General features: G+C 39.3%; 1 protein-coding gene across 19 annotated transcripts in view; it reads right to left on the bottom strand.

The window, feature by feature from the left end:
• The window catches only part of BNC2 (basonuclin zinc finger protein 2), a 341926-nt gene that overhangs the window by 19099 nt on the left and 310338 nt on the right, over positions 1-12489 (bottom strand). For all 19 annotated transcript variants that reach the window (XR_012833169.1, XM_075741074.1, XM_075741075.1 and 16 more), the window contains one exon: positions 7385-9351. Coding sequence is in view for 18 of the 19 variants with exons in the window: in XM_075741074.1 (XP_075597189.1) it covers positions 7385-9351 (1967 nt within the window). In the remaining variant the exon portion in view is untranslated. The remainder of the gene's footprint in view (positions 1-7384; positions 9352-12489) is intronic.

The raw sequence follows: 12489 nt of genomic DNA, 5'->3' as shown, positions 1-12489 counted from the left end.
CTTGCTTTGCTTTGAATCTAGGGGGAGGAGCATCATCACCATTAAGTGGAGAAGAAAATGGCCTCATCTACAAGTAATCTTTGGTTAGGCCATAAGATCTGATCTACAATTTGCTTCTTCAGGTGACAGTTTCTCTTTTCAGACAGACAAGCACAGCAGACAAATGAATGCATCATGTATGCATATATGGCAGCATTTACCTGCCTACTTAGTGTCCCTCTCCTTCACCGAGAGCTGTAATTCCAAAGGGCAGTAAACACACAGCTATTCCTGCTGCAGAGGTGTCTCCCTCCCCCTTTCATTATCTCTCGCCAGACTCCTCCACCTGAGAGTACCACATCTCTCAAGTTGCCGTGTCTTCTTCCACTTTCAGCCATCCAGGCTTTTGGGAGTAGTGCCCTGGTGCTACCTTCTATCTGTAAAGCAGAGCTTCCCCCACTGTAGCAGAAATCTTACAGTCTTCTCCTGTTAAGTTTGAAAGAACAGCTCGAGCCTGTCTCTGTGGGAACTAATGTAGGTTGATGTTTTGTTTACTCCACTTCCAAAAGACTCTAGGGAAGATGGGACATCTCTGTATATGAAGAGCAGCTTTACATTTACTCAGATAAGTGGAAAATACTCAATTTTCTTCCACTGTCCGGAGAAGAGTTTTGGTTCTTCCAGTTATTTTCTAGGACCCTAGGGGCAAGCAGGATATTAGGAATAAGCATTCACGCTCCTGGTCCTATCTTACCAAATAATCTCTTTCACCGAACATAAAACACACAAAACCTGCACAGGAAACTTGGACAAAACAAATTAAACATTTACACTATTTGTTATACCAGAGATAAATATTGCTCAATGCATGTTTTGCTTTTGGCTAGTATTTTCAATGCTTTACTTATGCTTACCAGCTATCTTAATCCTGGTGTAGCTGTTTATTTAAATATTTTCAGGTCACTGAAACGTCCTTGACTTTTTTTCCAAATTCACACAAAAATGAGAGTTCTTGCACTGCACAAGAAACTGTACTCTCACTCTCAGAGTGATACCATTTTGTGTACCAAAAGAGAACAAGATAATGAAGGAAGCAGATAATTTTAAAAAATCAACCACCACCTCCAACTCAAACCCAAAACAAATGGACATGTGTAGTTGGAAAAGACCTTCCTCCATGCTGGAGCTGATCTGGCAATCTTTACTCACATAAGTAGCCTCTTTAGGGCTTGTTTTAATTTATTTCTTTTCTTTTAAATAAGAATAAAAATCTTGTGAAGAAATTAGTTCTATGCATTCTAGTTTTAATTCTGCTTCTCTTGTTCACATTGGTGAGTATGCAATGTAACAGGCAGTCTGTGTTCAACATGACTACTCATGGAAGAGGTTAGTGCTGTGTTAGGGTGGCACAAAATGTTTCTTTATGATCCAGGTTCTCTTGGGTAAGGAAGAGTTATGTGAACATTAGCAATGACACACATCTTAGTGTCTCTGCAAGAGGAAACTTAATGGTTCATACAATTGTATTGGATATGCAGCTAGTCTCTTCATGAACTGCATCATGTCCAGAAGCAGTAGCATAGGTGTAAATATGTTTATATTTTTAAAAAAGTATAAAATAGCCCTTTTGTCTCTTGACAAACAGTTCATCACACACATAACGTCTTAAAACCTGATTTTCTTGTTCTTATTGGAGGACATTCAAGGAAATACAGTAAAAGTTCTCATGGGCTGGTGTGAAATACCTTATTTCTTGGAGATATCTGTTCCTAGAATTGTGTGCATTTATAGAAAATAATTCTCTAATAATTTTTCAGCAGAAGACTCCAAGCATAGGAAGATGATGAAAAAAATGGGTGCTGTTATGTCAAGGAGGTGATAACAGGAGGCAGGTAGCAGCTTTCTCACATCTTCACCTCCCTTGATAATGTATGCAGTGGCTCATCGTAGGTAACTGATGTTAATTTATTCAAGCACACCTGTACAGGGCTGGAAGTCAGGTAACCAGACAAAAAGTGTGTCTCTGCTTTTTCAGTACAGCTACCCAGAGGCCTATATCTGCACAAATTTAGTTCTGGAGACATCAGCAGGTTTTAATAAAGCACCTACAGATGTCTTGCTCCATACAAATCAAGGAGTTTACATGTTTAAATCTGGACTGATTTAACTAGCAATCAAGTGGCATGATCACACTTGGCACCAATAGTTGCCTCATATTTATTTATAAGTCACCCTAAGCAGATATTATTTTGTTTTTAAGTTAATTCACAGAGCTCAATCACCTTTCCCATCTTGTCAAGCACACACACGCACATGCGCGCACACACACACACAGATATGCTCACTTTGTGTGAAAACACAAGACAAACCTGAGCAATTAATAGTCCTACTTTAGTAGCAGAAAGACAAAGTGAAAAGTTCTTGCTTTGTTCCTCTGAATGGGTACACTGAGGATTAATTTATTTTGCATACATTGAGAGAAAGAAAAATGATGTAACATATTGTTACTAATTCTGCGTCCTACCTTAAGACACACGTATTTTAATAGTGCCAGTACTGAGGTGAAAGAGATTTCACCTCAGGCTGACCAAGAAGATGGCTGTATTTCTCCTTAAGATCTGACAGTAACTTCTCAACAAGACTTACTGAAGGCAGAAAGTCCACATGTCTCCTGTTTCATCAGTGGTTTTGACCACAAACTTCTTGGCTCTTAAAGGTGAGAGCCAGAAATGAAGCCAGCGGCTCTAAGCTTCACCTTCCAAACCTTCACCTCTGCATGTGCTCTCCAACACAGACTCAGACGAACCTTTGGCATTGCTGTCCTTTGGACAGGAAGTAACTAGTCCCTCCTCCCATCTGCATATCTCATCGATGGCTCAGGATCATTCCCTGAGCAGCTGCACCTCAATGCTGCCTTCAAGGACCAACCACAGCTATCTCTTTGTAAGGCAAAGTCAGTATCTGCTGGGGCAGAACTCACAGATGAGGCTGGGAAGCAGATCCCAGGGGAATCTAACCACTGCGGCCACAGACCCTTTTGTCCTTACTCACAGGACAGTCCTCCTCTGAGTCCAGACAGAATTTGTTTTACAAGGACAATTCTTTCCATTCAAGTGCACTGTTATCACAGGAACTTATCTTCTTGCCCTCTCTCTCTTTTCCATCTAAAAAATTATTTGAAAAAGATGTCTTTCTGTTCAAAAGGAGGCTTATGACATTGCTTCTGACCACTGACATAATTTTAATACAGTCTCTTCTCCTATTTACTCTCCATTGCCTTCTTGCAACAAGATATAGCCTGAACATCTTGCTTTTAGAAGAAAGGACATTTGTAGTAAATACAGAAACAGAAGTGGATGAACAGCTAATTTGGGGAGTGTCAGGTGAAGAATGGAAGAAAAAGTGGTTTTCACAAGTCTAGAGCTTCCAGCAAAAGACAGACAGAATTCTCTGTGTGGGGAAATGATCAAAGATATAGGTAAGTATAAGGTTGACTTGATGAGAGATGTTACTTGTAGCTCAGAAGGTGATGAAAAAAGGTCCTTTAAAAAAAAAAAAATCTAGGCTCAGTGAAGCTTGACTTTTCAAAAGTAATACTGTTGAATTTTTAGAAGGGAAAACAGAATTAGTGGGTCATTGACAGTAAGTGCCGGCACTTTGCTCTGCCTTCCACTTCCCCGGGTTGAAAAAACACAAAGTGGGATTTCTGAATCTTCCAGTTATCTTGAGCCTAATTTACAAGGATAGCAGTGTTTAGTCAAAGATCTCAGAAGATATTCCAACCTTTCTGGCAGAAGCATATTTATAAAGGAGTTGACCTTGGCACAAATGGTGTAGGAATGGTGAAGCTGGATTTAGTCAATGCTTAACACGAATTGCCACAGGATGCATTCCACAGTGGAGGGCTCCAGCTGTGACATGCATCAAACCCCTTTCTTCAGCCAAAGCAGCAGTGACTCTGCTCCTACCACAATCTGCTACCTCTGGTAACCAGCAGTTTGTACCACAACCGCGCCCTTCCAAAGCCCATTTTACAACAGCTACACCCGCTGTCAACAAATTGGAGTTTTGTGTATGTACAAGACATGGGGAATGTAGTCAAAGCTTTGATTAACTAGCATTGCATTGAAAAAAAGTCTTAAGACTATCAGATGGCTCTAAAGGAAACAAAGAGGATCAGCCAATGTTATTTATCTCCACGTAAGCCTGTATTTTTTTTTAGAACATAACTGAAGTTATGAGTGTTAGACCTCTAACTAGTTATAACAGGAATAATAATATTAATGCAATACTAGTAATATGATTAATAAAATGACTAAAATGAAATATAATAACTTCACAAGACTCTATAAGCTATGGGATAGCTAGCACTCTGATTTCATTAAGAAGATAGTAGTGAAAAACTTTTTTAATTTTAATTTTCTAAGCAAAGAAATTCTAAGCTTCTCTAGCTAGTGACTCACAACACAAGCAAATCAGAGAGACATTTTATAATGTGTCCAAAATGGAACACCAATACCTGACAAATATTTTCCAGGAATTATTATTGTGTGCTTTAGGTATCTATTTCTTCTTTCTTCTACAGCAATTAATTGCAAAATGTTTTGGAGCTTTTAAGTGAAATTCATTTAAATGGCTGGAAAAAGTTTTTACTTTGTAATGCTATTAATTTAGTCATCCAGTTATTTTTGAGGTGCTCTCCATAATCTGAAGAGCTAGAAAAGTAATGACTTTCTCTCAGAGTGTGTACATATTCAAAAGGAGTATCAGAAAAAAAAAATTAAAAAAAATCTTTAGAGCAATTAAACAGTTTGCAAAACAAACAAAAAAAAGAATATATTAATTTAATTTTTACTTCTTAACTTTTTTTTAAAAAAACCCCTTCTTTTTGAGGAAGTATTAGAAAATAATGTTTAAAATGTTTACTTAAATCTTTCATCCACTTTGTTTTCTATGCTGTACATATGCTTCCATTTCTGCACATTCCTAGACATTGCACTTCTGGATAAGAATGGATAGGGCCAGAGAAGTTTAAAGATTTTTCTCACTCAGGTATCTGAAAGAGTTATCAAGAACCCTGAGAATATAACTTGGTTCTTTCTAAGCATTTCCAGGTAACTGTCGCAAACCAGGAGTGATAATGAACTTGCAAAAACATTAAGACTGAATGGGTGAACAAACTGTGCCATACATTTAAATTTTTTGAAGTGTATCACCACTCTTCACCCTTTGCATTTAAAGGATGTAATATGCCTATGAATGTCTTTTGTCCCAAGTGCAACACATAACTGAAACATATTCTGAATTTTACCAGTGGAATGATATAAAAAGATGGTCTTGTGCCTTACACAATTCAAAATGATATGTAAATAAGAATTTCATCTTTAAATATGCAGCCTGCATTTCAACTTCTTGAATCAGATTTTTATTTTATGGCTTGCTTTCAATAAGCTTAATAGGAGTATCCTACATAGTTCACAAAATATTTTCAAAATGTGCCCTTTTTTAATATTCTTGTCTCAGAAATATTTTATGTATGTCATCACAGTAATCTCTTTCTTAGAACACGTAAATCTTTACTGTGCTAACTTTATTATTTGCATGATCTATCAGTGGATTTCTGCTGAAATTTAATACATTGCATAAAGTTCCAAATCTTAAATCTAGCCACTTCTACCTTCACATGCTGAATGCAAAGCTGTTTTGCTTAGTATATGACTGACTTTTCATAATTCACTTCAGGAAACAGATTAACCATACCAAATTCTTGACTAACAAAACCCGTGCAATTTCAGGATCTGAAAGGGGTTGCACATATCTAAACTCAGCATAGATTATGCCACTGACTCACAAAAAACTCAAGTCAAAACTTGGCAAACTCAAGTCTCATAGAAGTTATCAGGATACCCCAGGAAGGGAGTCTTAATTTAGTTTTATTTGCTTCATGTCCAGTGGTTTCATCCTACTGAAATGCAAACTTTCTAAATTGTCCTTCTTAGGTGTTTTGAACTTGTACCCTTATGTATGTATGTTCCTATTTTTCCGTTTAATGGATTTCATAAACAGTAACAGAAGATATTTGAGGACGGGACTCTCAATTTAAATAGTGAATTTTGGCTCCTCAGTATCCTCAACACTAACCTGCTTTCATTTTATATGACATGATATATTCACTCTCAAACCACATCAATTTCAATGGAAAAAAAAAAAAAAAAAAAAAAAAGGAGCTGTGTGTGAAATGTTTAGCTAGGTTTAATTTCCTTCTTCTGTCTGCAGAATTTTTACAACTTAATGAAAAAATATGAAACACAAGTAAAGGAAAAGAGATGACCCAATCTTACCATCACCCCATGAACCAGAAAGATTTAGTTATGTGACAATGTGATCGTCATCACATGCGAGAGCTTTTATCCACAAGTATGAAATAACTGTGTTATCCTACCACCTTGACAAATTCCATTTATATTACATTTTCCTCAGGAATCAAAAAGAATAGTGTATGAAAAAAACCCCAACAAACCACCTAAGAGTTTAAGGACCAGCTGCTTCTGTTTAAGCCCAACTATTTCAGTATTGATGCAGCATAGCTAGGACATGATGTCATGTTAAGGACCAGCAGAATATACCCTGGTTGATCTTAAAAATATGTAGGGGTCTAGCCTCTCCTCTCTGAGTGTGCATAATTCCCATCAGTGGGGAAGGGAGTTGCTCACATGCAGAAAAGCAGATAAAGTAGACTAAATGACCGTAGTGGATAGAGAGGTGTGTAAGTTCCAGTAAAGGAAGAGTCAACTATTTTCTTAATATTTACTTGTTCTTGCTACAACATAGCAGCTAGTTTTAAAAATTGAAGAGAAGAAAGAATAGCCTTCTAATGCTTCCTGTTTGCTTTTACATGACCCTGTGGGGATGGAAATCATTCTTTTATTCCAGTCCTTCTGTTCTCTCTCTCCATCCATTCATTCAACTGTCCATCCACCCCTTCCCCTCCTTCCTAGTTCTATGGTTTGATATGCATGCATGAAGATATTTGTATTGTATATAATTTACTATATATTTAACAGAAGCTTTTCTTGTTTTAAAAGCTGCAGGGAGAAGAAAATAAATGTAATAAAAGGTGCAGCTCATAAATAGAAGTACAATACACACGTTCACAGGCACACAGAAAGAATAACGACATTTATCATCTAGCCAGTCACTTAAGAGGATGGCACAATATGTACTATTCTGAATGCCAAGCAACAATGAAAATCTTAAAGTGATAAAACTCTCTCAATGTCATGGGAACACAATTGTCACTTGTCATTACTGTGCATCTCTCTATTTCTTCATATATCCTAAACTGCCTATTCTTACATAATTCAACACATTTAATAATGTAGAAAATCAATTAATATTTACTGACCTGTCTCTGCTTCTCCGTGATGGGAACGCAGCGTTACAGCCAGCCACTGTGCAGACATGCATCTCTTTTAAATGAACATTTCTGTAGTGAAGCTTCACACTGTAGGAACTCTTGAAACTTTTCTTGCACACGTAGCAGATCTTGGGGTCTGGGCTGGAGCACATTTCCCCTTCTGGGGAGAACTTCTGAGGGCTGCTGTAGTTGAATGTAGTAGCGAAACTTTCATGAAGGGCAGCCATGCTGGCACTGCCTCCATTGTACAGTCCATATTGGCTCATGTAGAACATATCATATGTAGGGTCTGTATACTCTTCCTTCACCTTTATGACATCCTGGTTGGAAGAGTCATTGTGGTTTTCTTCTGGTCTGTCACTGTGCATCATGGATTTTTCACCAGGTTCATGGAGGCGATCATCGCCTTCCATGGATTCCTCACACAATTTGGGCTCTGACGACTCCGACTCATTTTCATAGTCTCTCTCGTGCTCCTGGTCTTCTGATGTCATGCTGTCTGCCCTTCTTATGTCTGGTCTGGAAATGCATCTGCTTCTGTCACTTTTGGAAAAGTCTTTCACAGACAGGCCTGGGCTCATTTCCTCCTGAGAATGGCAGTGATTGTCATGACCAATGTCATTCACCATTGTGCTGCTGTCATTCACTTCTTCATCTTCATCATCAAACTCATCGGCAGTATCAATAACTTCCTTTTCAATTTTAACTGGCATGCTCGACTTCCTTGGCTTCTTCTTGGGGGCAAGGTCAGCATTAGGCTCTGGGGTGGGCATCAGCACTGAAGGTACTGATGACTCTGAAGGAGGAGGGGGATGCTGCTCAATGCCACTCACTGCTGGTATTATTGGACTGGTAGGGAGTGAGGTTGGAGGGCTCACCATCTCTCCGGGAGTAAGTAAATTTCTGTAAAAAGGAGGAACAGGTTGGACAGTCTTTAAAGCTGGGAACACCAATTGACTGGGAAGAGGGTTCTGTAGTACAGGATCTAGAGGGGGCGTGGTGAACCCCATTGGTGGACGCCCAGGGCTTGTTAAAGTTAGGTTGGATTTTGTACTTGCGATGACCGGAGTGGCGGCACCTGATGTAGCACGAATTAGATCTTTGTCACGGTTATTCCTTAGCATAGGCATGTGGAGTCGGGGATTGGGATTAGCACTGTGGCGATTGCGGCTTCTGAGAGAGCTGAAGACCATGTTGCAGCCCTCAATAGTGCACCGGTGCTTGATTTTTAGGTGAACGGCATTGTAGTGGATTTTGAGAGTACCTTTGTCATAGAAAGTTTTGCCACATGCATTGCAAAACACTCTTCCTTTCCTGGAGGCCGACCCCATTCTCCTCATTCTGTGAATGCGGAATGAGCTTTTAGTGTGTTCTGGTTTTGATAAATCATTGACAGGCGTAGGCGTCTGAACAGGAGAGACACAGGCTGGCTCAGTTTTGGGCTCAACATTTGTAATGCTGGTCAAAGCATTCCTGCTGGATGTCTGCTCATTCTTGAAAGGCGTAGGGGAAACTTCAGATTCACTGCTTTCGTTATATTCATTTTGGGTCGTAAGGCTTGGTTCACGGAGTCTCATTGCCGGCTGTTCCAGCAGGAGGCCGTTTGGAGGCAGCCCCAGCAGTGGAGCAGAGACTGGATTTATGTACTGGAATGGAAGCAGGAATGCGAGGCTATTGGGTATGTTTTCAAAATGATGAATGCTGGAAGGGTTGCTATTCTCCAGGTGAGCAAGGAGACTTGGGCTCCTGGTGCGATTATTGCTTTCAATAAAAGTCCTTATGTCTGAATCTGTCTTTGAAGATGGCACAGCCACAGCCTGCCCTTCTTTTTCTTGAATTGCCATCAGCTCCACGATGGATTTGGTTTCTCCAAATCTCAGGAACTGCTGAAGGGTAATGATCTCTTCTTCCCTGGACATGATGGCCCAGCGGTCCAGCACCTTGCCTGCAGCATCCTAGAGGCCATATCAAAGAAACAACAAAGACAAACACAAAGAAAAAACTTATTGATTCTGCATAATTATTGAATTCAATAGAAGGTGCTCTGCTGCCTGAGCATGAAACACTAAGTTCAAAAACTAACATGGAAACAGCGTTAATAGAACTCGACCAAAAAATGCAAACTTTCCAGCCATGCAAATGTAGTAATTAGAGTCACAGTCGAAAAATAGATTTTGTTTAATAATGTCGGAGCAAACAAAATGTAGACCATAGGGCTCTGTGATCTAAAATTATTTCAATACTTTTATTTTAACAACAGTGATCCACGTACAATGCTACTGTTTAGCATACCTTAGCGTAAAACACACGCTGTTGCTGTACACTCCATTGTAAAATATAGAAAATTGTACCTTAATCACTATTAAATGGTGACACTATAATAAGGAGCTAAATAAATGCATTTGATTGATTTGCTTCTTAAATATAAGCAGATATAAGACTTAAGTCACTCATTGGCCATCTCACAAGAAATTTTGATGCAAGGCAAAAAATCTTAAAACCAGCACATAACACTTGTACCTTACTCCTTATTTTTTTCTCCCCTTTCCCTCCCCCCGCCCCCCCAACAGCAATACTGAAAAACACATTCATTATAAACTTGCATCAAAAGGTAGAAATTGGAACACTGTTTTTAAGCATAACTGGATTATTACTGGCAATTGATTGTAAACTTGCAATCTTGGTATGGTTTAGACTTAAGAGATTACTTTTTGCAGCCTTGTTATAAATGACAGTTAAAAATATGTAAAAAGTAAGCATCTGATGGATGTAGATAGCATAAATGTGTAAAAATGTTGTCTCTTAACATTGCCTTCTGATAGCAAGGGAAAAATCCAGAGAGAATACACATCAGTAATCACTAGACTATCTGTTGTTAAATATACATTAAAAAGCATTTCACACTTTCATTTTTGCTAGTAAGCATGAGATTTGCCTGAAGGTAGGACTTAAAAATTCTGCAATGTAATGTCAGGCAATCCATTCCAGCATGTATTGATAAAAACATATTAAAATACTTATATAATGAATACATCATTTTATTGGCATCTTTCCTTTTGGGCAAATGCTGGACATAACATCAGCACAGTAACTATAACCAACAAGCACTGTTGCAGGCCATCAAACCAGAATTATTCCAATGCTTCCTCATGCGTTAAACAGTTTGAAAGCCTTGCAAGATACTCCTCTGTACTGTCTCTGTTCTTTTAAAATCTTGAATCTCAGCTTCAGAACCTTATCGGAACACTTTGGACTACACACTACTGCAAAACCCACTAGGTCTTGTTTGATTATGAAACCTCCAAACACCTCCCCTCCCACCCCCCAGCCCCCGCCCCCAGGTATTATTTGTTTATTTATTTTGTCATCTTCAGTCTTCAGAGGATTGATTCTTCTCTCCTCTCACATTTTCTAGACTACTGGAAAATGCAGTTTGCCCCCCCAATATTAAGCATATATTTATCTGATTGCTGCTAGTTTTATTATTTCAATTCTGATCTATGTCACCTCTCTGGATACAAAGTTAATGACAAAGGTCAGCGCCATGTATATTTCAGTACTTTAGATGCGACTGTAAAACCTTTAGAAAGGCTCCACACATGACCATTCGCAATCAAGCCTTACAAGACTATGAAACCCTCAACAGCAGTTAATTATGGAAAATCTTACCAGCTGAGCCAGACAGAAAGCCCCAGAAACCATTTCTATGCAGAAAATGTTCAGCATATATTTACACAGTGATGAAGGAAACACCATGATGCAGATGCTGGTCCTGGTTTGCAGCTTTAGTCAGGAAATGTCCCCACCTTTGAGCACCTTTAAGCACCGTGGACATCTCTAATTTCTAAGGTCTCCCACTACTACCTGTCTGATGGAGCACTATTTTACAGATAGTCAGTGCTATCTCGTAGAAATAATCCAGAAATAATCAGAAAACCCCACCCAACAACAAAATAAAGTGAAACAAAAAAAAAAAAAAATGAGGCAAGAGGAGGGAGAAAAAAACCCACCACCACCACAAAGAAACAATTAAAGAACACGTTCATATTTTAAAGCTCTAAAATAATATTTTTTTTTGCATCCTGCTAACTTTGGCTACTCTTTCCATGAGTGTGACCTAAAGCTTCCTACATCTACTTCTCCCACAACTTCCAGCCAGCCATGCCCGTTCTACATTTGAGTAATTCCTACCTGGAACTGCAAAACTAGCCTCAGTTCAGATTTTGGTCTCTAGGCCTTCGCTGTCACCTCTGATCCAATCTATACATGCACTTTTCTGATCCCGAGCCACAAGTATTAATTCCTTCTAACTGTAACTTGCATTGTTTGAAGATGAAAATAACATCGTCTAATTTACACTGCTTACATGTATTGAATTAGGATTCCTGTCTGCAGCCAGCTGCACTCTGCTTTGTAATGTACTACTGGTAGTAATTTGTTTTGGTTTTGCTTTAATTTGCAAATCACTCACAGGCTTATGTAACAGATGGATGCTTTACAAATACGGATATTTAAGTAAATAAAAATTAAATACAGCCAGCGCGGCAGTAACTCATGAGAACAGCAGGTACAGATCCTGCGACAGGCTCCTGCACGTAAGCGGAAGGTGGTATCACACAGTCCCTCACCCGGCGGCAGCGCACCCAGCTCTTTGCGTGTGCAGAACAGGCAGACATTGTCTAAATGCGGGGGCCTTCCAGTATGCTTTTGGGGGGGGTAATTCCACAGCTTACCCCGGAGAAGCTGGCAGTTGACTACACGAGCTACCTCTCGATGAGAGGCCACCACCCTTTGTTTCATTTCGTGTAAGGATTGGCAATGGGGAGGGCCAGAGCTTCGGCGGCTGCTGAGTCCCACTGATCGGAGAAACTGGCAGTCAAGGGCGTGATTGTCGCGGGGCAGCCCTCGCTGTCATAGAAACAGCGGGGAATCAGAATGCTGCTCTTGAATGATCCCTGCCTACTCCTACTCGTCAGATCAAGCTGTATCTTGTTAATTTTCAGCAAGAAGTTGTTTGGCTTTTCTCCCACAGCAAAAGTAAATAAAAATTGCACCAATGCCTATGTTTCATAGAAAACACACTACTTATGGAT

Source organism: Balearica regulorum, chromosome Z (genome assembly GCF_011004875.1).
Source record: "Balearica regulorum gibbericeps isolate bBalReg1 chromosome Z, bBalReg1.pri, whole genome shotgun sequence".
Classification (NCBI taxonomy): domain Eukaryota; kingdom Metazoa; phylum Chordata; class Aves; order Gruiformes; family Gruidae; genus Balearica; species Balearica regulorum.
Note: the sequence above shows the minus strand (reverse complement) of the source record. Positions and strands in the feature narration are given on the sequence as shown.